Raw genomic sequence first — 27,884 nt, 5'->3', positions numbered from 1 at the left:
CGGGCATGTAGTGCGTAGACAGGATAACCGCTGGTCATTAAGGGTAACTAACTGGATTCCCAGAGAAGGGAAGCGGGTTAGGGGAAGACAGAAGGTTAGGTGGGCAGATGAGATTAAGAAGTTTGCGGGTATAAATTGGCAACAGCAAGCAGAGGACCGGGTTAACTGGCAGAACATGGGAGAGGCCTTTGTCCTGCAGTGGACGTAGTCAGGCTGATGATGATGATGAAGTTATGAAACTAATGCAGAAGCAAACAACTAATTTTTATTAATTTCTCGACTACTTTCTAGGAGCAGCAACTCGTCATTCCAATCAGTTTCCAAATCATCTATAGAATTAACAAAACGCTTCACGTATTGCAATTCAAAAGAACGATAATGCCAACTTGTATAATTCAGTGCAGCAGGTAACCTCAATGGCCTCATGAGCTGTTGGTTTTGTGCTTTAAAAAAAATGAGGAAAAAAAATCTCAAACGCATACAGCAACAAGATAAAATCTTCTCTTTTCGTATACTGTTTATCATGAATGACTGATGCCTGTACAGAGCCGTCCACTTCTACCCTGAACCCCCCGCCGTGCGGCCGGTGCACCGCGGAGCGCCTCTGCTGGGCGCTTTGGAAACTAGTGCGCAAGCGCAATGACAGCTGTAGGCGGGGCCTTCACCGCGTCGTCTGCTAGAGTGCGGCCGCTCGACCGAATTGCATTTGCTTTGCAGTGAAGCAAGCATCACTCTCGTTATGTGCGCACACAAATTGAGAAGTTGGTGTGGTTCTCGAGAAGCGCAGAGACTGGCTTTTTCGCAAGCAATCGTACAAGTAATAAACCTCGCCCAAACACGAGCAAAACTTTCAAGCCGCACTGGCACTGTCACAACTAAGCTATCAGTGAAACAGAAATAATATCCCACAGCTCACACGACTGTTCTTCATTAAGCTATCAGTGTAACAGAAATAATATCCCACAGCTCACACGACTGTTCTTCATCAGCGCAAAGTTGAGCACCGCAAAAATTGGTGATGAATATATCATGTAAAGCCTGACATAACATCTTGCAATGTTTGAAAATTTTGATTAGTTACTAACCTGTAAACAAAAAAATGTGACTGCTCCGTTAATTTTAGAGAACTGATATACCATTTATGTGTTACATGTAGCACTGCTCGCATGTGCAGACGAATGTAACTTGCTATATTCCAGCCTTATTCAGTGCTTATGGGCAGCCGTGCTTCTTCGTGCCATTTATGCAGACAAATTAAGAAAATTTCTTATCAAGTTTTCAGTGGAACTCGTACGGGGAAATCAGTGCACCAAACAAGCGCTGATCACAAATTTTACTGCAATGAGCAAGTGCAGAATAAAACTTCATTCCTTTTCTTGTCTCTGGGCAACACAAAGCCTGCTTATCGCTTCATGTGTTTTTTGGCTTGAAACGTTAGCCCACTGTGGTAATTTCTTCTGACCCTTCAATTGGTTTCACCGTCAAACTTTCCTTTTTTTTATTCACATGTGATAAAAGGGCTGCATATGTTCGGTAGTACACTCAAACCTTGTTATAACGAAGCTGAAGGAGAGCCACAATTATTTCGTTATATCCATTATTTTATTATATCAATTATAACTGTTTGTGGTAATGTATGCTCAGATGGGCGCACACCTATAAGCATGCAAAGAAGGAAATCGCCTCGCGGCCCGATGTATCGCTACACGGCCACGCGTGCAATGGAAAATAAACACAATCGAACCTCATTAATTCGAACATGCTTGATTCAAACTTCCAGTTAATTTGAACTCACGTTGAGGTCCCGTCAAAGCTATGTGTATTCCAACAGGCAAAAACGCCCTGTAATTCGAATGCGCGAGCACCTGCAATGGTTAATTCGAACATACCGCGCTCCGAAAATGCTCTCAGCACCATGCCCAATCTTGCGGCGGCACCTCTCAATGCTGCGTGCGAAAAAGGAAAAGAAGAAAAGTAAAGAAAAGACTGTGGCGGATTATTTGCTCTCTCTCAAATGCCGATCTGCGATGCGCCTGTGCCATGCTTCTCCCTTTTCCGGCTCTGCTCATAGAGACCCTTCTCTGTTCAAGGCTTTGCGCAGAGAGAGGGGAAAAAAAAAGAAAAGTGTGCTATCACCGTATCGCGAAGCGCCGAGTGATAAGTCGGACCGATCCATGGACGGGGAACCACTGCCTTTTATTTTGATGGCAATCGCTTATATACAGATGATAGCATTGACAGCGCCCCCTATACACTACACAACACATTCCCCCCTCATAAAAATTAACAACACAACTAAAGTCAGTCTACTTTCGCGCACTCACTTCACAGCACACGTTCACTTCACCACACTTGATGTTCTTGTAGTCAGGTCAGCTCGTAGTCTTGATACCGTGTTGGCATTCTTCTTGTTCGTTCCGGCCTGGTGCGTGATGGTGCTGTGGCTGTGGCCAACTGCGACCGAGATGTGTCCTGCTGATCGGGAACCTCTAATATGGGCTCCGTTACCGTGGTTTGTGCACTGTCAGAATGGTTAGCGCTTCCCTGGGTGTCTTCTGATGGACCCACTTCCGATTCATTCACGACTATAGGGTTTTGTGGCTGAGCCATCTTTCCTATGTGAAGATCCATGTCGTAGGAAAACCCCGAAGATGCATTGCGTCGCGCTGTAACCGCGTCAGCTAGTGCCTGTGCCTGTCCTGTCCTTCCTTTACTAATTACTGTTAACTTTGATGCGTTCCATTTCGTCCCGTTTGCCAGTAGAAACGAATTCGTGCCCACACGTCTCTTCACCTGGATCGGCAAAGAAAACTTGTGTTTCGTCTTCGGTCCGCCTTGTTTTACTTTTACGAAATCTCCTGGCTCAATGACAGACGCTCTGGCACCTCGTTTTTCATCGACGTACTTTTTTGTTCGTTGTTGCTGCTCCTTAACGCGCTGTTTCAACTTTTCCATGACGACACGCGGCTCCTCAAAAAATTCCCTTTCTGGGAGGCCAACAACATCCAATCTCGTTCTGGGTTTTCTTCCATGCAGCAGGTAAGCCGGCGACGCTCCTGTAGTTGCATGCGGGGTGGCCCTATAAACACCCAGGTAGTCCCAAATTGCCTCCTTCAGTGGTCTTCGCTCCAATGCCGCAACCTGCATATACTCCTTGAGAACGCGGTTGAACCGCTCAATTTGCCCATTGCATTGCGGGTAGTACAATGTTGTAACACAGTGCTGAATTCCCCGGTCTCGTAAAAACTGCTCAAAACATGTCGACATGAACTGACGCCCATTGTCAGTCACAATGCTTTTCGGGTACCCTTCTCTCGAAAAAATTTCCACGAGTACTTTCACTACTGCCTGTGCAGTTATTGTGGACACAAATGCCACCTCAGGCCACTTGCTGTGGTAATCAATAATAGTGATTGCAAACCTGCACTCTGGAGGGGCTCGTTCCATCGGCCCAACGATGTCAATTCCAAGCTTTTCCCACGGCTTCTCGGGCCACTGCACTGGCTCCAACGGGGCCCTTACAGTTTTTGCAGATTTATCTGATGCTTTGCAGACAGCACAATTCCTAACCAAAGATTCAACATCACTGTCCATTCCGGGCCACCAGTACTGTTCCCTCAACCGTTGTTTGGTCCTTACAATGCCTGGATGCGATTCGTGTGCCATCATGACCAGCCTGGAAGCAAGTGCTGCTGGGGGAACGACCCGTTCAGCGCGAAACAATAGTCCGTCTATAACCGACAGTTCTTCTTGCATACGAAAAAACAATTTTATGTTTTCAGCTAAACAGCCCTTTTCCGGCCATCTGGACATAACATACTGTGCCACCTCATTTAACACTGAATCCTCAGCTGTCGCTGCCTGCAACTCACTCTTTGTGATCATGCTGGAAACCACAGCAACTACTTCCTCCACAGGGTCGTCCTCTGCAGGGGTCAACGGTAGCCTAGAAAGCGCATCCGCAACGACATTGGTGCTCCCCTTTGTGTACTGCACCGTGAAGTTGTATCTCAGAAGTCTAGCAGACCAGCGTTCAATACGCAGTGGCCGTCTTCCAACCCCATTTGTGGACAGCAGTGTCACCAAAGCCTGATGGTCAGTTCGTAAGACAAACTTGCGGCCCCACAGATAAACATGCCAATGTTCGCACGCCCATAAACATGCCAGCGCCTCTCGTTCCCCGGTAGAGTACTTGCGTTCTGGTGGCGTTAGTGTCCTCGAAGCGAATGCCACTGTACGTACTTCTCCGTCGACTACCTGCTGTAGCACAGCTCCCAGTCCATATGCCGAGGCGTCAGTGGTCACTTGTACAGGCAACGACTCGTTGAACATGGCCACCACCCCACATGACGACAGCATCTTCTTGACCCTGCAAAAACTCTCCTCGGTGCTCTGGTCCCACACGAACTTCTGTCCTTTACGAAGAAGCCGTCGCAGCGGCTCCACCACCTCTGCATAATTGGGGAGAAAATGAGAGTAATAGCCTATGAGCCCAAGGAAAGACCGCAGCGAGACTACATCGGCAGGCGTTTGTGCTTTCATCACAGCATCCACCTTTGACTTAAGTGGGGCCAGACCTCTTGCACTCACGTGATGACCCAAAAAGGAGAGTTCCTTGACAGCGAATAAGCATTTCTGATTCAGCTGCAGCCCCGCCTCAGCGATCCGATGCAATACCTCGCGAAGGTTACGGTTGTGCTCGTGCTTAGTCTTTCCAAAGACTATAATGTCGTCGATATAAAACAACACGCCCTTGCAGCCCTTCAATATTTCTTGCATCATTCGCTGAAACGCGGCAGGTGCCGATGCGAGGCCAAAACAAACTCTGCAGAACCTAAATAAGCCTTCGTGCGTAATAAACGTCGTTATTTCGCGACTCTCTTCGGCTAATTCCACTTGATGGTAGGCTGCAGCAAGATCCAGTTTCGAGAACCATGCTGCTCCGCTCAGCGCATGTAACAGTTCCTCCGTGTGCGGCAAAGGGAATCCATCAATGACTACTGCTTTGTTTGGCTCGCGCAAATCGACGCATAGGCGAATAGTTCCATCTTTCTTCTGCACAACCACTATAGGAGACACCCATTCCGCAGCGCTAACCCTTTCTATAATGCCTGCATCCAATAATCTTGTCAGTTCAGCCGCTACTTTATCTCGCAGCGTCAGGGGCAAGCGTCGAACTTTCGCTGCTACTGGTTTTATGTCTGCGCGCAGCTTTACAGAATGTACAAAGTTTTTCGCTAAGCCCAACTTATCAGCGAAAAGAAAAGAAAACTCACACAATTCAGAAGGGAGCGACTGGGGGCTGGCCGTGACTTGTAGACATTCCAATGTAGAACCGATGATGTTCAACTGTAGCTGGTGCACCGCGTCTAGTCCCAGTAATGCCACGCCCTGGGGAACAACGTAAAAGCGGAGGCAAGCCGAGTTTTTCCCGCGTACAACTCTGGCTGTGAACCATCCCAAGACTGGAATTTTCTTCTGTGAAAAATCACGCAGCGTCGCTGTAGCCGCAGTCAAAGGAAACCTGTTGGCGAACTTGTCTCGGTAGACGTGGTCGGGCAAAATAGACACCGACGACCCAGTATCCACCAGCAACTGAAGTGGCTCGTTCTCAACAACGACGTCAACTACCAAAGTCCGTCGTTCCACGTGTCTGACCGCCAGCACAGTGAGCACGCCTTCTTCGCTAGCGCCGTCGTTCCGGACCGTCCGTACGTTCTGCTCCCTCCTCATGCCACAGACCGCTTGAAAATGTCCCATCTTGTGGCATTTGGAGCAACGTTTCCCCCGTGCTTTACATTCCTGTGAATTAGCGAGGTGCCTTGTAGAGCCGCACCGGTAACACTTGCGCACCGACGTCGCTGTCGAGTCGCCGTCTGGGCCTCTGCCTTGGAATACGTGCTGTACTATGTCCGTTTGTGGCGACCCTTGGTCATAGACCGCAGCGCCCTCCGCTGCCTGCTCGTACGTCTGCAGCATTTCTACAGCCTCTGCCAGCGTAAGTTGGGACCCCTTCACGAGCAGTTTCTGTCGCAACTCAGTGCTCCGTATTCCATCAACAACCCTGTCTCGCAGAGCCGCCTCCAAGAAATCCCCGAAGTCACACGTCTTCGCTAACTGTCTGAGGTTACTGACGAACTCCCGTATAGGCTCATTCGGCAGTTGCCGACGTAAAGTGAATCGACGTCGCTCTACCAGTACGTTGACGGTGCTTGAGAACTGACGCTCCAATAGGCCCAACGCCTCGATGTAACTATCTCTTCCACTTGCCTCCGTCTTATCTTCTGTCGTGCCTGGCGTCCGCGCCGGCTCTGGGCCCAGTGTGCGAAAAATACGGCGTCCCTCGACCCCGAGACATTGCAGTAGAATGGCCTTTTTCCGTGGTGGCGGTTGCGCGTCCATCCCCGTTGCTTCAAGGAAATTTGTGAAATCATCGCGCCACTGCTCCCATGGGATTGTCGCATCTCCAGGAGTCTCCAGAAAAGGCGGTAATGGCGGTAGTCCGTACGTTGCCATCTCGTAGGCGACGCCCCTTAAAACGGCAGGAAACGGTTCGTCGCTAGCTCGCTAGCTTCGCCGACTGCGCCAGAATGTGCTATCACCGTATCGCGAAGCGCCGAGTGATAAGTCGGACCGATCCATGGACGGGGAACCACTGCCTTTTATTTTGATGGCAATCGCTTATATACAGATGATAGCATTGACAGCGCCCCCTATACACTACACAACAAAAAGCTGTCACAGAGAGTTCTCCTTTCTCGGTCCAGAGGGTTGGGTTGCAACGGAGATGCAGTCGTTGCCATCGTGAGAGGGAAATCGCTTTGCACCGTGGCACCGCTTCTCGGTCATGTGACCCGCTGAGCGCTTCAATTCTTTGCTATGGTGGCTAAAAGAAGAGGTGACAGCATCGGCGCGCCGGAGAACGAGCGAGAATTCATCCAGATGCGGCAGCGCTGCGGTCGCTTTAGAGATGCCCCTCCTCCCACCCACGCATCAGTCGTTTTTAAAGACGATAGTCATTCTTGAGAACCTTCGACAGAAAAATTTCGGTCTGTCTGTCTATTTGTCCACCCTTATCGATATCCTAAAGTCTAAACGACACCTAACAATAACCCAAACCGCTGACCCCATCCGCAGCACCCACCAATATTGCTCAAGATTCAGGGTTCATACTTGTGCGATTGCCAATTAAAAAGCAATTATTGCACTTATCTGAGGCACTATAACAATACGTCAATAGTCTGCATGTGTGTCTTTTTACTAGAAAAGGCATACATAAGTAATTCTAAGGACTGTAGCGCTTTTCCCGCTGCGCTGACGATGGTGGCACCTACCCGTCGCCTTGCGTTCTATCCCTTATCACCTCTTAGAAGGGCGCGCGCTGCGTTTTTTAAGATAACTGCCAGATGCGCTTGTTCGCCTCCACTGCACGCTCGAGGCACTCTGACACAGCGCATCCAAAATACCATTCCCCAATTTTCTTGCGCAGAACATCAAATAAACGTTTTGTTCACTCTCTCCAGATGCAAGACTATCGTCTTTAGACGGCGTTTGCAGTATAACATGCAGATATGGGGCCAATTTTTCGTTGCAATTATTTCATGCTACCCTGCGGATTATAACAAAGTCTACCAGTCAGAATTTGGCGGCGCGCTACAAAGCGTGTATTGGCACTGAAAACTAGTGTTTTCAATTCACTTCGTAGTATATCAGCTACAAAGCTTAGAAGATTGAGAATCAAGTGACTTGCCGTGAGCTTGACACAACAACAAAGTCCGTGCAGTTTTCACTGTGACGCCGCAGTGCTCTCCGTGAAGTTTCCATGCGCGTTGTGGGGTCTCGGCGAGGCGAACGAGCGTATCGCCACGCCACGCTCTTGGAGCGAACGGACACAGCAGACGCGGTCGGCCGGTGGTCGGTACAAACGCACCACATACATACATTTATTAACTAATTTAGACGACGATATCGTCCGCCGAATGATACACCAATTTCAACTAACACGCTACCATACAAACAACATAACGCAGGGACACACTAAACACACAATAACATGATAAACCCACACTAACACACCCACCACACTAGCACATACCCAAAGCGGCGTCGCCAACGCCTGACCTTACACGCGGGACCCCGGCGCGAAGCCCGCGGTGCCGAGCACCGGGGACCCGCGCTACAGACAACCGTTTGCGGCAGCCGCCACGCGCAGAAAGGCTCGCTCCACGCTCGCCCACCACCAAGGCCCGCCTTCCGCCAGGGGCCACCACCGGCGCTGCCACTCTACCAACAGTGGTACTCAGAGCGAACACAACGCCATCTATCGCCCGGTGGTGGTCACCACCGAAATAACGCCCTGGGGCGAGACACGTGCGCCACGCGGCGCAGACAACTTTACAGGGGGGGTGTCAGCACCCCCACATTCCCCCAACCTTAAATCAAACCATATCCCGAAATCAGAAATTAGCTACACAAGCTTTAACAAAAAAATGATATCGCACGACCATAATGTCCTTGCACCACGACACCGCCGCTGGTCGACACTGCTGCACTGTCCGGCTAGACTTCACCTCAACACCGGCCCCGCAACCGCAACGTTGCCGTCGGCGCGACGATCCGTCGCTAGCGCCGACACGTCTTCCAGTTGCGACCAGCACTCACGAGGGCGCCGGACTGCAGGCAGTTGCGCAGGTCCCAGGCATCTTCATCGCCCGAACTCACGACCGCATTCCTGGCCAGCGACGCTGACGATGTGCAGGACAGCCGGCCGTGGATGACATCCCTCCCGCTGAATACATCAACAAAAAACAAAACTCGAAAGAAACAAAGGAGCGCGGCCCAGGGGAGGGAGCTTCAGGCTTTTCGGCCACGTGGTACGGTGGTCAGTACTGCTAGCTAATACATTGGTGGCGGCTGAGACGCCCATCAAAATAAAAACAAAAATCACTTTTCCTAACTCGTGCTCACAAGAAAAAAAAAGTGAGGGAAGCAGAGCGCAACACCTCAACGCTACGATCCACCTAGTTGTGCCACGTGCGACAGGCGGCTGCGCAGAGCCTTAGGCCTAATGAGTCGCTCGGCAACAACCGGCATCCACCCAGCACCCAGCCTAGGCGCAGGAGAGGCAGCCGCGAGGAGACGTCCACTCTGTGAGGTGGCCCTATCGCTCGCCGCACACAGCAGCTTACCGAGCGATCGGCGTCCACCGCCCCGGGCGGTGTCACGACGCCCCGGCGTCGAGCCGCAATACAAGTCAGCAACGACGCCCGGCTCCCTGAGCCCAAAGAGATAGAAGAAGCTATTTACAGAAAATCGGACCACCCACGAGGTTTCCGTACTCACTCGCTTCGGGCCTGGCCTACAAACCACGTGCTCTAGGCCTTGCTCACCCCAGGATGCGGACCGCATGGCTCTCGTCCTAATTCAACAACGTTTTTGAAAACTAACAACAAAAAATAAGAACACTTGCGAGCAAAAAAAAAAAAAGAAAGTCAACCTGCCGACAAATTGAAACACGTTACAAAACCAATCCCCTCGCTTCTCAACAAAGCACACCACCGACGCTAGCAAAGAAGTCCCCCCTAGGCCTACTCTACTCCGGCTCTAACAAAATCCCTGTACCGAACCGCAAGAACTGTCGTCCGACACTCCAAGAGCTCCACGTTGGGCAGCCAGTGTGGGGTCTCGGCGAGGCGAACGAGCGTATCGCCACGCCACGCTCTTGGAGCGAACGGACACAGCAGACGCGGTCGGCCGGTGGTCGGTACAAACGCACCACATACATACATTTATTAACTAATTTAGACGACGATATCGTCCGCCGAATGATACACCAATTTCAACTAACACGCTACCATACAAACAACATAACGCAGGGACACACTAAACACACAATAACATGATAAACCCACACTAACACACCCAACACACTAGCACATACCCAAAGCGGCGTCGCCAACGCCTGACCTTACACGCGGGACCCCGGCGCGAAGCCCGCGGTGCCGAGCACCGGGGACCCGCGCTACAGACAACCGTTTGCGGCAGCCGCCACGCGCAGAAAGGCTCGCTCCACGCTCGCCCACCACCAAGGCCCGCCTTCCGCCAGGGGCCACCACCGGCGCTGCCACTCTACCAACAGTGGTACTCAGAGCGAACACAACGCCATCTATCGCCCGGTGGTGGTCACCACCGAAATAACGCCCTGGGGCGAGACACGTGCGCCACGCGGCGCAGACAACTTTACAGGGGGGGTGTCAGCACCCCCACAGCGTAAAGGTATCGGCAACCGTTATTTTTACGGCTTGCGCACTCAAGGCCCAATTTTACAAGCAAGACATTTATTTTCACGAAAGTGAAAAACAACATAAAATATAAACACAACATATGCATTAAGGTTGGAGAAAACTGCAAGTTATACGAAACTTGGCTAAAACAAGTTAATAAGGCAACAAAAAGAACAGTAAATATACAATGATACCATGGGCATACATACACACATGACGTTGAGAATTGATTGGTAAACATAAATACAGTCACAAACCAGTTCACAAAAAAATTGATTTCTGCATATGTGAAACACAGCCAGGCAGTGACATCACAGTTGTTAATGGGAGGTTAGTAGCAATGTGAACACGACAATAGCAAAATCACAAGAAACAACACAGTGTGAGTAGTGCACAATAACATGAAATAAAACCTTGTTCGCTGAGTTAACACTGTGACAGTTAAGTCATACGTCTCAACTTCAAGAACTTCATTTTTTCTCTGTTTTTTTTTTTTATTGAACGCATTTTCTCCAGCAACGAGAAAATGCATTCTGGTCACTGTAAAGAATCTAATCTGATTTGTCTCTTCCAGTTTGTGGTGTTCACAGCCGACCATATTTAACCTCTTCACAGACAGGCAAGAGATAAGGTCTGTTATGCTGTCACTTTTCAACTTGTTGAAACTGAAGCAATAGGTGAATGCATCTTCCATATCTTTGACCAGGTCTGTTAAGGACTCGGACGGGTACAGAAGGCATGATTCTGCGGGAAGCAAGTTGGAATTTTCAGAGAGAAGCAACAACCTGTTGCATTCGTTGCACTTCGTCTTTTTCACCATCTTTCAGGTCACATAGCCACTGACGTAATAAGTGATCCGGGAGTCACTTTTGCATTTAATGAGATCAGTGTAGTCAGGGAGGGCTTCACGAGCAACAGTAATTTCATGAACCTCATTGAAGCGCCCAACATCTAGCAGCTCATCCAGCTTATTCTGCAATTTTATTGAAATATTGTGGATGTCCGGACATAGAAGGCTGCTCGGAACTGCAGAAGGTATGTTTCCACTGGAGGGTGACGGTGCCAAAATATAAAAACTGAGGCTATTCTGAGAGATAATAAATTGTGTCGGCGTAGAGTGATCATTCGAGCCAGACATTGGCTTCAGAATTCCAAAAAGATTTTAAGCGCGTCTTGGCAGAGGGGAGACGTCATCAAGTATTTATAGCCCAAGGTTTTCGTGACATAGTGCCGGATGGAAAAAGTGCTGGTTAGAGTGACCCGGAGTCCTTCGGCACTTGATTCCATCAGGAACCCACCCTCCTTAGGTACAGCTTTTTCCGAAGTTGCTAAGAACCCGTTGATAACATGCTTGTAGCTAAGGATGATGAATCTTTCTTCCGAATGAGCTCTGCACACAACACAGTTCTGTTGGAGTGGTTTGTCAGCGCGAGGAATCGCACGCTCCCAGGCTTTGTGTCATTCATCGTCGGCGGGAGTAGAGAAGACAGAAGCTTTCTTCCCTTGTTTGCGAGCCGAAACATATCCTGCTTTGCAACCCTGTGCAAAGCAGTGTCTTTGCTGTTTACCCATCACTGTGGCATGGCCACAGTGGCACGTATTAATCCCGAACAAGTCCAAATAAGCAAAGCGCAGACGTTGCGACTCGCAAGCACGTGAGCAAGCCACTAAAGGTGCAGCGCTAGCAACTGGCAAGTGCTCGCGATCGATCACGGTGGCGACTTGCGTGCCGCTCCCCGGCGAAATAGAATACCAGCACGCCTCCTTTCAAGGCATGGCCGGGACGATGCTGACACCTCTCTTTCTGGCCATCATACCTCTGCGCTGGCTGTGTGAAGAGGACGGCTCACTCAGCCGCGTGTAGCGTGGTTGTCGGGTCGAGCGGTAGTTTTGATAGAGCCGCGCCAAACGAGCGTCAAACTCCGCAGAAAACAATATACTTGACACACTACAGTCTTTTTTCTTTTTTATAGACTATTTGATAGACTAATTCATGTTGTTATATCCATTTACCAGTCAATTTTACTTCGTTACAACGAATTTAAAATTCATAGTTCTCAATGGAGCTTTTAAGGGGAATTTCATTTACTTCCTTTATATCCCATTACATTATAACGAGGCTTGAGTGTACTTCATTCCAGTATTGCACCCCGATTGAAGGACCATATCGAAAGTGCTGAAAGACAAAAGGCGACGCATCGTAGATTTATGCCTGAGAAAATATTGTCAACGTGCTATATCTGCAATGAAAAATCGTCCTCTTGCAACTGTGAACCGGATCATTCAAGTGTACAGGTATGAAGGAAGCATTGGAGACGCCCCTCGGCAACCTCGTCGTCCTGTGACTACAAAGGACGAAGACCTGCAAATTGTGGAAGCCTAGCGGAACAGCCACAAACTACATTCCGAGAAGTACAGGCTGACATTGGACTCAACCACATTTGGCTACAACTGTGAAGTGCCATCTCTACGAAGCAGGACATAGAAGCCGAACGAACGGCTGTGAAGAAGGCGCTCATGTGTGCTGAGAACAAGGCGAAGCGGCTTCAGCTTGCTGAAGATCATGGCCACTGGTCTGAATCTGACTGAAAACGTGTGGTATTCACAGACCAGTCCACTTTCACAAATAGGTGAACAAACATTAGTTTGGCGCCCCGTGAACAGGCGGCACGTAAAGCAGTGCTTTTAAGCTTTCAAGAAGCAGTAGTGTTTGTGTGAATTTCGGCCGCTGCTTTCCGCAGCGCTAGTTACCTGTGATATGACTGTACAGTTAGTGGTAACACTTCATTGATTCTAAGTTAGCAGCTAAATATTGTCAAAATCTTCTTTCAGTTAGTTAATGCAAGGTGTATATGATATCTAACAAGAAGGTAATTCATTCGAGTTTATCAGACACTGATAACATCCCCTCTAACTTTCATTGTTATCTAGAACACTAAACAATGTTATATAATACACTTAACCAAGTGCCTTTTATGGTACGCATGATAAAAAGTGTACGTATATTAAGCAAGTTTATATTGCAAATCCTTCGTAACCCTGTTTGAACTCTTAAGGTAACCCACGAAGACGACTTTCATTTTTACAGTGGATGCACGTGTGACTCGCAGATTTCGGAAAGCACGCGTCAAAACGTCTGTAGACAATGCGCAGGCCAACTGGTCGACGACTATGGCACCTAGGGCCTAGTCGGATAAAGCTCGCTGTCTATTTTTATAAAAACCTCACTTTGCCCTTTGAGTTTCTTTCATAATATCCACGATAGAATGAAAAATACGAGTAGCTACCACTATTGTTTCGCTCCAATGCCCAATGTCACCAAGCCAACCACAAAAAAATTGCCTATCATTGACTCGGTCAGTACCTTGTTGCACTACTATTTTCCACCTGCAAATGCTGCAGCATCATAAAGCCAACTTTGTCCATTGCTAAAATATATTTGTTCATTTCCTGCAGGTATATTCCGTGATACATACAGCGAGTAGCCACCAGTGGCCGAATTTCAGTGACTGTTTGGGGGACAATCACAAAGAATGGCCCCGGTCCTCTCGTCAGGGTGCATGGCTGTTTCACGGTTGAGAGCTAGAGCTCCATTCTAGACAATGTGGCGTGCCCCGCCACGGTGGTCTAGTGGCTAAGGTACTCGGCTGCTGACCCGCAGGTTGCTAGATCAAATCCCGGCTGTGGCGGCTGCATTTCCGATGGAGGCGGAAATGTTGTAGGCCCGTGTACTCAGATTTGGGTGCACGTTAAAGAACCCCAGGTGGTCAAAATTTCGGGAGCCCTCCACTACGGCGTCTCTCATAATCATATGGTGGTTTTGGGACGTTAAACCCCACAAATCAATCATTAGACAATGTGGCCTTGCATACAGTTATCTTTGGGGCACGCGGAGAATGGCCAGTCGGTAGACGCCACCCGACGAAAAGGGAAGTTATTTAAAAAAAGGCTGTGCAGGCACGGACTAAGCCGTTCGCCTCTAAACCCCGCGAGCTTTTGTTCACCGCACCTTGTGCTGGTGAGTCACCCGCATGGTGTAAGCATTCTCACGGTCAGCCAGACTGAGAAATAAGTGGTCCCTGTCGCGGCACCGCTTCCGACACGACAATGTGGCGCCATGCTGTCACAATATGTAGGGATAGACTGCAGCATCCTGTGTACTAACTCCAGAAAGCTGACCGGCCGTCTAGACAGGCTTGTTGTCGCACGAAAGTATTTTTTTAAGCTGTACGTTGACAAAATGACGGAGTTCTTCTTTAGCCCGATTTTCTTGGAGGATGAGGTTAGCAAAGTGTGGGAACGCAGAGGCGGAGACACGTCTGCGAGGAAAGGAGAGTTGTTTGCTGCATTGGTAGAGCATCGAGAAGGGGTTCGTCCCACGAGACGGGAGGTACTTATTAAAGAGAAATGGAGAGGAGAGAAGCTTGGTGCTCGAGAACAATCGGGAAGCGGGGACAGAGGTCGTGCTTAGCGCCGACTCTGATTCAAGGCTGATACTACATCGAGAAGTCAGTGTGTGGAGTATATGAAGGGCTCGGCAAGTCACGCCGACGTTAATACAGCTCCGTGCTTACTGTGCGGTCAGTTTAGTGGCTGCCTCGGCCTTTGCTTATAAGTGTCTGTGTGTAAATAAACTGAAGTTTGCCAGGAAGTAAGCAACCAGGCCTGTATAGTTTGTCAACATGCTGCCGTGGCCTTTTGAACCATCGGGATTACATCCATCATCCCAATCTTAACTCGTACCTTTTGGGCGAATCGTTTCCAGGTGGAGACTTCATCCTTAAACAATACCCCTCCCCAGTACACAAGTTCAAGCTGACTTCCTCTTTCCTATAAGAGCATGGATTTGCCGTGATGGAATGGCCCCCACAATCCCCAGACGTTAACATCATTGAGAACATTTGGGTAAACATGAAGGCAGCGTTGTGCTCCCTCAGCCTACATAGCTTTTCTTCGCACACCCTGCGGTCAGCAGTACAAGACTGCTGGCAGAAAGCCAGGGTGAATGTTGAGACATGCGACGCCTTGTATGCATCTCTTCAGGATAAAATGAGGACGGTGGTCGAGGCTTATGATGATGCGACCCACTTCTAAATGATCTAATTATCTAAGTTCAGCAGTTCAGCTAACTGAAAAGACATTTGCAAATGTCCCAACATATTTTTACTTTCAGATGAGCTTGAACAGAACTTTTTTTCTTATTTCTTGACCAGATGAGAGTAAATCATGGGTATGTATTCTTCCGAGTTCTTTTTAATGCAGTGCATTGCAGCCAGTACATTTCTCTAAAGCGTTCACACTTAATACCTGGCATGATACACTCAGTTATATTTTTTACTATGCTTTCCGCGGCGTCCAACTTTGGGCTGATCAAAAAAGTCATGTGAGGTGGGGGAATATTCTTTCTGTTTCGCCGAATCACTAATTGGTGGCAGCGGCAGTGCAGCATGAAAGTTTTGCTTCATGTATAGGGCGAGGTTGATCACTCGTATGATCGCTTGCAGAAAAGGTACAGTCACTTCGTTTCTCGAGAACCGCGCAGGCTTCTCAATTTGTGTGCGCACATAACAAGAGTGATGCCTGATTCACTGCAAAGCAGATGCAATTCGATCGAGCGGCCGGGCTCTAGCAGACAACGTGGGGAAGGCCCCGCCTACAGCTGTCAATACGCATGCGCGCTAGTTTCCGAAGCACCTGACACAGGCGCTCCGCAGAGCGCCGACCGCACGCCATGATGTTCAGGGTAGAAGTAGACGGCTCTGTACATGACTTCAGAATTCTCTATCAAGCAGCAAATTCATTCGGTCGAGTAGATTCCAAGACATATTGAAACAATCAGGAAAGGAAAAAAGGAATGCGTCAGCAGCGTGCGCAATGTTTGTCCTTGTATTATCAAGATTATTTTAGTGTAACTAACATTATCACAAACAAATAATAGAAAATTCAGCATCTGCTTCAAAGCACATCCTTTTCTCATACAATTCTCCCTTGCAGTATATACAAAAATCAAGAATGAGCAGGTTTAGAAAAACTGCACTTAAAAACACAATTTTGTGCCCTTCACTGTGCTCTCTTGTGTCTGAATTTGAGTAAAATAATTTTTAAATCGTGAAAATTTTCAGTGCAACAACTTGAACATGCCTCCCCACAGCAACTTTCACAGAGCCTCTCTCGTGGGTCATCAATAAATTAGTAAACATTTTCATAGAAAACTCACTCATAAGGGGGCTGCCCACAGATGTTCCCCTGGCTGTCAGTAGGGTAAATGAGGCGCTCAGGATTGCCACTGCGATATGCTGAAAGACAAGGACTCGGTCACAACATAGCTGGTAACAATGCATGTAAGTGATGCCAGGAACCTTGACTAAATGAAGTGAAAACCACAATGTGATATTAAACCAAGCCGAAATGAAGAACTAAATTATAGCTGCATAACAGACTCATCTTTTTGCTCTTTGAGTGGGATATCTATTTTTAAACCAAGTTTAAATGTCGCAGTAACCAGTACAAGATGCTGCCCTGTGGACAAAATTTGGTACATAGAAGTTGTTCAGACCAGTGTACAGAATCTGCTGTTATTTAAGCACACCATTTATTTGTTTTTTTGCTTAAAATTACAATCTTGTTCCAATAGCAAGATTTATCAAGCAACAGCAGCAACATAAGATAATTAATCAGGCAATGCAGCATAAATATATAAAGAATGCAAAATGAAAGCTGCAGCGGAAAAGGTTGGCTGAGGGGACTGATGGTCAACAAAATGGCAGAGGTAAACTTCTCAACATACAAACTATGCGCGACAGGCAAGATCCTCGTTTTAGAGCAGCAGTAGCCAGTAACCACTTTGAATGATCTTTCGGCTCTGGCCTACTGTACTCATATTTTTCTACTGAGTGACATAAAAAGCACTCTGACTTACCAAAGAATGCCACAATGGCCCATCCGAAAAGGAAGAAAACGAACAGGAAGAGGCAGATGATGTCTGTGCAGCTCCTGCAAAACAGTGAAGTGGGACATTCTATCCAGACATTCCTTGCCATTAAGATAATTATATTCTTTATTGAAAGCCATTCATAGCACACTTTTTCCCATGCATGAAATGTTGCACCAAATTAGAAATTCAAGCACTACTCTGAAAGCTGGTGTTTTAACAGGAAGGTTACAGCCTGGCTATGTGAGTATATGAGAATGAGCTATGAAATTTCGATTAGGTTTGCAATAAAAATCCAGTCACTTAAGAAACAAGCGTTTTATTTATAGTACAGCTATTCTTTAGCAAAAAAAAAACTGCCGAGAGAAGCACCATTGAAAAAAACTGAAGCGTTAGGTGTAGAAAAGAAACTGCAATAAAACATATTCCGACTAAGTAAACGACACAAATGGCACACCTAAAGAAGCCAAAACTGATACTATTATGAAATATACCATAATTGTACAGCACAGTTTTCCAAAACATCCACATAATAATGCCCTCCACCGATAAACAGCGGCTTGTATCAAATTTTGGAAAGTTTTAAAGAATTCATACATAAAGTACTGCAGGTCATTGTAACAACTTATTGGAGAAATATTTTGGGTGTAGAAGTAGCTATAGTCCCAGCAATGACACGTGAAATGGAGAGCCATGTGCCCCAAGCACCAGTCAAAAGAGGCACCCTCATGAGCGTTGCAAAATTTTGGTCCCCCTCCCCGATTGACGGGGTATAAATGGCAGATAATGCTACACCAACTACAGCCTGCAAAATTGTAGACAATCCTATGTCAACTTGCCATCATTCCCTTCATTCTGCATGGATGCCACATGTTTGTGAACTGGAACCACTCTCCACAGGTTGTTTGCAAGAGCTTAGGGATATCGTGCTAGAGCCAGGTATATTCAAAGCCACCCGTCTTCAGACATTTCACCTCCCCAATAAGAAGTGGCGTTAACATATGATGATTAGTGGCACTGATTGGCGCAAGAGCAATTTGTAGCCAAAAAGCACAAAGACATGGTGTAATGTGAATGTAATAAGAGAGGAACAACAATAAAAATGTTGCTGTACAGGGACCTAAAGTACTCTGCACCAAAATGCATAAAATAAAGAGCAAAATTAAGGTAATCATATCATGGTTATTGAGCTGTACTAATGAACATGTAAATAATATGTGGGAATGAACTTCTACAAAGGTTGAATAAAACAAGCATGTGAAAGCTATTGTGGGCCAGAGCATGATCAACCCCTTCAGCAGAGGAGGCGACGTTTGCATATGCAACTTGTTTATGCCAACTCAGTAAACTGGTGGTCACAAGGGAGCAAGTTACATTGCTCATTGAATAAACTGAACCTTTCCCTTTGTCATTGTCAACATACCTTGACTTAATCGCAGTGTGCTGCGGATCACAGTAACTTAACACTTTGGCAAAGGCACTACAATGATTGACAAGTCATTCGACGTGCCGCGTTCAAAAACCAAAGTCAAAAGTATTATTTTTCTTTACTGGAAATGAATAGAATCAAAAACTACTTGCGCACACACTTGGACCCTACGTTTTCTTTTTTTTTTTTTATATCAAAATGCAACATATCTGACAAGAGAACAATTAAATATATTATTTCATGCTTGAAAATCATGCCAAACAATAAATTGTTTCATTTTTTTTATTTGAATGTTATTTGACTGCCTTGGAATTATGCTATATAACTTTGACACATTCGTAGACAGTGCATCATAATTGGCACCTGAAAGGGTTATATGCTACTATCACACCAATGTTAATGAGAAATTATTGGCAATGATACCAAGAAAAGAATAGCGGATGTTATTAGAAGTAATTGTGATGTAAATGTAATGAAATAAGAGTGGATGCAAAGATAACTTGCCACCGGCAGGATTCGAACCTGCGACCTTCGAATAACACATCCGACGAACACCAGTCGCATTATACGAAGGTCAGAGGTTTGGATCCTTCTGGTTGCAAGTTATCTTTTCGTCCACTCTTCTTTCATAACATACATCACAATTAGTTTGTTGTCTGTTAGTTCTCATCAATACTGTCTAACAAAGAAAATGAGGTCTTAAGTTTACACTTATTTCTATCACACAGGGGTGCAACAGCCAAACAGAATTTGGAGCAATTTTCGGAGCAGCAAAATGTTACTTTTAGAGCAGGTCAAAACACTTTTTTTTTCACAAATACTAAATTCAAAGCAGTATAAAAAAGAAGGCTTACATTGAGAAAAAACCATGTACAACAATTGAACATCCCCTAAAATCATGCACAGCGATTATGACCTTTACTATTTAAATAAAAGCAGCATTTTGAACCACCCCATTCAGCAAACATGTGATAAAGGCCATTTAGCATTTACTACACTTCTCCAATCCTTTGACACTCTCCGAGAATTTAAATGTACATCTTCCAAGCTAGCAACTATGAGATTTAGGAGATTTGTAAAACTGAAGAGTAGAGCAAGGTGTGGGAGCAGGCTAGTTGGTAATCCATGTCTTAAACAGCTGAAGTGCAAAAAGGTAACAACGGACTGGACTTTAGTTGTTTAAGACATGGAATACTAACTAGCCTGCTCCCACACCTTACTTCAGTATACTTCTAGCCTATCGGGCTCTAAATTTTGTAAATTTTCACCCCTTACTGCTTGTAACCTTGAATTAGCACTTGTCCTTGTTATTTCCTTAGTCTGTTGTTACCTTTTTGCACTTCAGCTGTTCAAGACATGAAGAGTAGGGGCCGGGAAAAAAAAGAAACTGCCGCCCAGTTGCGTTCAATTTTTTAGGGCAGCCGACACGTCATATACTGCTACATATGATTTCCAACAACTTTTTTTAGACGTCAGTGATCATATCAGCACCCACAATTATTCAGTGTATATATACACGCATGAGTAACTGAACAAACTGTTCTGTGCATAGGCGTATCGGTGGGGAGGCAGGGAGGGGTGCGAGCCCAACCCCTCCCCCTCTCAGCAAAGTTTATGGGGACTGAGCCCCCCCTCACTTTAGACAGTGGTCACTCTTGGCTGCATGCTGGGGAAACCAACAAATAAGGCATTTTTGATCACAACAGTAATCACTCAATTTTGTTCTTACGGGAGAATGAAATTGTTACCAGGCTATGTTACAACATAGTGCAATTTTGCCAACATTTCCGCTGTAATGATTTCCTTTGTATGCTCTCATATACATTGCCGTGATATATTGGCCGCATTCAAATAGCCGCATTCACCGATTCACCAAGCATCAGCTGTCGACAGGACACGTCAAACACCGAAGGAAAGGAATGCCCCATTCCGTAAGGGGCGCCACTGCAGACATCTCTTGAGCAGCCTCAGGAAAGCACGCAATGCCAAGTTCGTAAACTCATGTTACAACGAGAGAGACTGCAACGAGGGCATAGACGGACGCAAAATTCAACGAAAGCGCACTCACCAATAAAAGAACATCGGAAAATAAGATCTCTAAACCAAAGACCAATTCAAGATGTCGGGCACTTTCGCACAAAAAAAAGTCACCAGAAACACTCCCTGCACCTGCTATTACACCGACTGTACCACCACAGAAAACGCCGAGAAAGACGCAAAAGCACTGCTTGCACACCGCAAGAACTCACGCACTTCGTCAGTCTGTCAAAAAGCACGGAAGCAAGAAGCACCGGGATTGCACCATTCACGACGAAAAATACAACCCCGACGACATCTGAGCTGCCGATGCAACAATGCGTTCCAACCTTGCTCAGTCCCCAGAACAGTTCAAGCAGTATTGTCAGTGTTCATGTGTAGCCCACTCTGTCCGGAACGCAACAGTCAAGCTCGTCCACCAGAGTCGTCATAAAAATCGCCGGACAGCTCCCTCGGCCTTGAAGATTTAGTGAGATTGTGAGACTCTGCCGGGACGTGAAACTGTGAATATGGCCATTATTTTGTTTATTCTCTGCAATTTGTTGTAGCTTGTAACCGGTGCCATCTTTCGAGGGGAGGGGGAATCCTGTGACGTAAGAAAGCAGGGATGGTTAGGAGAAGTGGAGGAGGAAGAAGTGAGAATGAAATAAACATGGCGTATGAGCCAGGCCACCGTCGCCAATACATCATAGCGTCCCATATATATATATATAATTACGCAAATATCTTTATGGGCATGTTGGAAGCTAACTTCATAGAGAATACACCTTTGAAACCATGCTTCTACAAACGCTTCATCAATAACATCTTCATGATTTGGCCACATGGCGAAGCAAGTCTTTTAAGTTTCATTAAGAATTTCAACAATGCCCACCCCCCCATTACTTTCACCCATAATTACTCATCAACAACGATAAACAACGATAAACGTTCGGTCACTGCGTCTTGCTGAGACGTTCGAAGATAGTGGCTGGTTGATGAAGTGGCCGCCAGGTCTTATCCTGCCTCACCAATGTCGAAATAAAGAGATAGTCTCACAAATTTTGAAATGCACGTGTTGTCTTCTTCCTCGCTAAGACTTGAGGGGAGAGAGTGGCAGTCCGGTGATATAAATAAGAGATCTGGCGGGCGAGGCTGATGGTTGCGTCCTGGATGACACAAAAATGCTTTGGACGTGGAGATAGCGGAAATCGCAGCCGGCATTCTTGTGAAGAAGAAACGAGGTTCGAATACCTTGCAGAATTGACAGTTCGGATATCGTAGGCATCGAATTCTTCGTCGTGGCACAGGTCGTGCAGGCAGCTTGCGTGCGCGTTGATCGAGGTTGATTGGGCGCTGCCTGTGTTTCTGCCGAGTACAAGGGGTGCTTTTGTGGCTTTTGGAGATTTTTCTATGGCGATGTCGCAGATGTTTCGATGGAAGGCACATTCTTGATCTTTGGTGGACAATGTATCCACCACGATGGGCCTTTTTGTAATGTTCTTTAAGCCTTAAGAGTGCACTCGATGACGTTTTCTTTCGTCGTCGACAATGTTGAAGTATACGTTGACGTTGTAGTTTCTTGGTTTCGTCAACTTGCTTGTGATGTGACATTGATCGCGGTACGCCAGGATTCTTGGCGAGTTCTTCGCAGGCTTCTACAATGCCAATCAATGCAACTGTTTCCGGCGCAAAACAATGTGTCGGGTTTCGTGCACTTGAATCTTCTGTATTTATAAACCGTTCATTGGTTGCCTGAGGAGTACTTATGTCATCAGAAGTCGCACCTGCGGTTTTGTTTTCATTACAGGCAGTGAGGTTGTATAGTGGATTCACGTCGCTTCGATCTTGACATTGATGAACACTCGACGCTTCTGCAGAACACTTTTGTTCACAAGATGCTGATTGTGAATGCTTCTGTCTTTGTGGAACTGCTGAGCTGAATGCTTTGAACAAATGAGATTTCTGTGAACATTCGTTGTGTGGTTTGGTTTCGTGCGCATTCACTAAATCGTCATGCATAAATGCTACGACCTTATGAGATGCTTCATCAGGTTTATCAGTAAAGTTGATGACAGGAGATTGAAACTGCTGAGCTGAATACTTGGAACGAATGATGTTCCTGTGAACATTCGTTGTCTGGTTTGGTTTCATGCGGATTTACTAACTCGTCATGCGTAAATGCCGTCACGCGTCCGAAGCCGTGTGGGCCATGTGTGCGACACGAAGCATCAAGTGATTCGGGTTGTTCAGTAATACTTGAAGTATTATGGTGCCGTAAATACATTGGAAATGCCGATTTAGATGCCCGTGAAAAATCCAACCGTAAGTTCGGTCTTTTGGCAAAATGGTCTACATTCCTATCGGCATACGGTGGCATTACCTTCTTTGATGCGAGGTGCAAGTCTCTAGTTGGTGTTGTAATGCGCGAAGTGTATTCGAATGAGTCATATGATGGTGGCCTGGCTCATACCCCTTGTTTATTCTATCCTCACTTCTTCCTCCTCTGCTTCTACAAACCATCCATCCCATCATATGTCACATCACATATCACCGATTCACCAAGCATCAGCTGTCGACAGGACACGTCAAACACCGAAGGAAAGGAATGCCCCATTCCGGAAGGGGCGCCACTGCAGACATCTCTTGAGCAGCCTCAGGAAAGCACGCAATGCCAAGTTCGTAAACTCATGCTACAACGAGAGAGACTGCAACGAGGGCATAGACGAACGCAAAATTCAACGAAAGCGTACTCACCAATAAAAGAACATTGGAAAATAAGATCTCTAAACCAAAGACCAATTCAAGATGTCGGGCACTTTCGCACAAAGAAAAGTCACCAGAAACACTCCCTGCACCTGCTATTACACCGACTGTACCACCACAGAAAACGCCGAGAAAGACGCAAAAGCACTGCTTGCACACCGCAAGAACTCACGCACTTCGTCACAGTCTGTCAAAAAGCACGTAAGCAAGAAGCACCGGGATTGCACCATTCACGACGAAAAATACAACACCGACGACATCTGAGCTGCCGATGCAACAATGCGTTCCAACCTTGCTCAGTCCCCAGAACAGTTCAAGCAGTATTGTCAGTGTTCATGTGTAGCCCAGTCTGTCCGGAACGCAACAGTCAAGCTCGTCCACCAGAGTCGTCATAAAAATCGCCGGACAGCTCCCTCGGCCTTGAAGATTTAGTGAGATTGTGAGACTCTGCCGGGACGTGAAACTGTGAATATGGCCATTATTTTGTTTATTCTCTGCAATTTGTTGTAGCTTGTAACCGGTGCCATCTTTCGAGGGGAGGGGGAATCCTGTGACGTAAGAAAGCAGGGATGGTTAGGAGAAGTGGAGGAGGAAGAAGTGAGAATGAAATAAACATGGCGTATGAGCCAGGCCACCGTCGCCAATACATCATAGCGTCCCATATATATATATATAATTACGCAAATATCTTTATGGGCATGGGGCATGTTGGAAGCTAACTTCATAGAGAATACACCTTTGAAACCATGCTTCTACAAACGCTTCATCAATGACATCTTCATGATTTGGCCACATGGCGAAGCAAGTCTTTTAAGTTTCATTAAGAATTTCAACAATGCCCACCCCGCCATTACTTTCACCCATAATTACTCATCAACAACGATAAACTTTCTTGACGTTACCGCCACAGCTAGCGAAGGATGGCTCTCCACAAATCTCTTTCACAAACCGACTGACAGGCACCAACTCCTCCATTTCCATAGCAGTCACGTCCGACATTGCAAAACAGGGATACCGTACAGCCAAGCTCACAGGTTTAAAATAATATGCTTAAACCACGAAGATTTATTTTCGAATTGCCAGGATCTGAAACGTTCGCTCATTCAACGTAAATATCCACAGGGAATAAGTGATGACGCCATAAAACGCGCCGACAAACTAAACCAAATTGACCTGCTTAACACTGACCCCAAGGCGTTGGGTACATCCTAGGTTAACCTTGTGCTCACCAATTCAACGTCAGCTCCAAACGTCACCGTGATTTCAAAGCACCACCGAGTCGTGTACAAACGTGCACGTAACCTCCGTGATATTCTTTCATCGTCTAAGCTCGCTGCCCGTAAACAAAATGGCTGCGCTCCTTGTGGGGAGTCGTGGTGCAAGATGTGTGCGCACATGGAAACTACGCTAATTGTGACCAGTTCATCCCCTGGCTTTCAGTTAACAATCAGGGGCAATCTAAATTGTGACAGTTCCAACGTAGCATACATGCTCGAATGCGATATCTGTAATCTACAATATATTGGTCATACAGAAACACCGTTTAGAACTCGATTTAATAATCTTAAGTCGCACGTCAAAACCCTTCTATATCTGCCTCTATCGAAACATCTAGCAATACCTGGTCATTTTTTTGACAAGATTAAAGCAAAGCTACTGGAATCCGGTTTCCGCTCACATCATGAGCGGGAAATGCGCAAATCGTTTCTAATCTACAAGTTCGGTACACTAAACTCTAGAATAATTGAACACGCAGGTACACTCGTTAATCTACGTTCCACTACTTAAGGTGTCTCATGCCCTTCCGAGATTTCTAGTTCATTTTCTGTTATTGTACTTCTCATTTTTCTTTTCGGCAGAATCATCCTTGTTCTCTGCTTGACAAACTCAGTTGACCTGGTCATCCTTTAGTATGTATACCGCTCATTCATGTGCTTCAATCTGCACGCATGGTTGCCATAATGCTTTCCACACCATGCGCCATATTTATATCTCTTTCACTCGTACTGATGTCGCTATAAGGTTAAGAGGTGACCGCTGTGCCCATGTTACTTTACGCATTGCATCTTCGCACTAAAGGTATTTTGACTTTCTGTATAATCATGTCGAATAACTTCAGATTGCTATTGCGCATGTAACAAAACATTTTAGAAATGTATATAATGGCTACGAAAGCTGCATTACATGTCACACTGACGAAGGCTGGCCCACCAGCCGAAACGTATGTGATTATTAAAAGTGTTTCGTCGTACGCCGTGCTTTCTCGCTTCCGTGTTTACTAGGGAGCCAGTGCGCTTCCTTCCTCGCTAGGTGTCTCTCTCTCTCTATTATATATATATATAACCCGTCAGCCGGTATATATATATATATATATATATATATATATATATATATATATATATATATATATATATACCGGCTGACGGGTGAGGTAGGCTTGCCCCCCCCCCCCCCCCCCTCCACTTGCGAAAGAGTTGGTACTCCACTGGTGCTGTGTCCCGTAACTAGCGTTAACAGCCCCTTCCACATTTTAAAACCCTTTTATGCAGGGCACGACTGTATTGCGGCGAAGGTGGCCTAAGCGGCGTTCTGCACTGGTTAGAACAAGGCTAATAAATTTTCTAATCGCTCCAACCCCCCCCCCCCCTTTTTTTTTTCACAATGGGCCTAGGGATGGAGTGGAATTTTTCAGCTCGCTTGCAAGGCACCTTTGACTAGCTAAAGCAACAACCGCACGCACCTGTCGGCCGGTGACGGCAGCGGATAACTATCACATGTGCCTTTACTATGGCAACCAACGTGGTCACCGGCAATGCCGACGATCGGAGCACGTCGACTTCGCACAAAGTGAACGCAGAGTACGCTTCCAGCTTTAGTAAGCTGGGTTTCCAGACTAGTAAATTAATATTGCTCGCGAAGCATTGGTGGCTACGGCAACGCATTTTTGTCCCCGCCGATAGAAATCTGCTGCGGTCAGCAGACCGATGGGTGCTAAAGCCCCTAAATAAAATATATCCTCCTCTCCTGTACTTCCCCCCACCCCCCACTCTAACAGTCTGTGCTCCCATTGGCTGAACACCATCACGTGCCCCTCGTGCGCATTTTCTATTCCTTGTTTTTTTTTTAGGGGGGAGGGGGGGGCTTGAGCTCCATAGCGGAGCCCAACACGACGAGCTTCACATGTGTGCAGCGTGTCTCGCGCCTCTTTTTCGGACTTCTGCTGCATGGTTTCTGTCCGTATGCGTTTTTGATTCCACTTTCGTGCACTTGTGGTTATTGCATACGTTAAACTGACGGCAAGCTACTTTTTAATTACCATTGGAAGCGAGATGCGCCACATAGGGAGATCTGGCTGCATAGAATCTGATGGGATGACTTCCACCCGTGTCAACTCTGTAAGGTACGCGGGCGTCTCTTTGCATTCCGCTAACATCGTTAGGTTTTTGTCCTTCTAAGGGCCGCATATTCATTTTGCTGTTTATTTGTAATGTTCGTCAGTGGCTTTTTTTAAAGGGGCACTAAAGTCAAATAACAATTTACGTCAGAGTGAAACCTCAATGTACGACAACATCTCAAATGACAATATTAACAACAGTGCACTACTTATCGAGAATCTAAGGTAAATGCACGAGAACACATGCGCCGCAGTAGGGCATTTTCAAACTGATCCCGATGACATCAGACGGACCGCCTACAATTAGTCTCTAGTAATCGATCTAGCTGCACTACATAAAGAAGCTTCAATACATTAAGAGACAATAAAATGCTGCTGCTTCGTTTCCGTTTGATTCATGGAAAAAGAACCACCGTACGTTACTATGGGGAATGGCGTGTGTGGCTCAAAAATTCAATTTTCGCATGGTTACATGGGACAGGTGGTGCCATCTAGCGGGGCACAGTTGAACCAAAAAGAGTCTGCAATCTCGAAGCCAATGGCTGGAAATTGATTAATGGCCGTTGTTGCTGCTGTGGCTCCCGTTGCTTTCAGTCTGCTGCTAGTAAATCCGGCCAACGTTGTGCACGGCAAACAGTGACGTGAGTCAATTCGGTCCGTCTGCTTCTTGAGGCAGGTAATTTGAAGTGCGCTAACCCGATGCGGACCACTAAAATGTGATTCTATTCCAAAATAGGCCCTTCCTTGGCACAAAAATAACACTACAAGGTTTCTGGACCGCTATTTCAACCATGAAAGCCGACTTAATAGTTGCCTTACCCAAATCTGAGCACACGGACCTCAGCATTTTCCTCTCTATCGAAAATGCAGCCGCCACAGTCTGGATTCGATCCCCCAACCTACTGTGTGTGCGGGAAAGGCGGCGTGCATTTCAAACTTTAGGTGCTGGTGTGCAATCACCGCAATCTTTGACTAGTTCAGATTTTCTTGGCAGTGCCAGTCACTTTGAAAACACGTTTACTTTCTGCGCGTCATCCCGCCGATAGATATGCACAGCCGTCAGCA

General features: G+C 46.6%; 1 protein-coding gene across 10 annotated transcripts in view; it reads right to left on the bottom strand.

The window, feature by feature from the left end:
• Window positions 1-27,884, bottom strand: part of Ctl2 (Choline transporter-like 2) — a 380,476-nt gene that overhangs the window by 184,412 nt on the left and 168,180 nt on the right. For all 10 annotated transcript variants that reach the window (XM_075881408.1, XM_075881410.1, XM_075881415.1 and 7 more), the window contains 2 exons: window positions 17,203-17,276; window positions 16,501-16,579 (listed from right to left, as the gene is read on the bottom strand). In XM_075881408.1, coding sequence (XP_075737523.1) covers window positions 16,501-16,579; window positions 17,203-17,276 — 153 coding nt within the window. The remainder of the gene's footprint in view (window positions 1-16,500; window positions 16,580-17,202; window positions 17,277-27,884) is intronic.

The sequence above is a fragment of the Rhipicephalus microplus genome, chromosome X (genome assembly GCF_043290135.1).
Source record: "Rhipicephalus microplus isolate Deutch F79 chromosome X, USDA_Rmic, whole genome shotgun sequence".
Taxonomy (NCBI): Eukaryota; Metazoa; Arthropoda; class Arachnida; order Ixodida; family Ixodidae; genus Rhipicephalus; species Rhipicephalus microplus.
The sequence above is the reverse complement of the archived record's forward strand: the minus strand, read 5'-3'. Positions and strand labels throughout refer to the sequence as shown.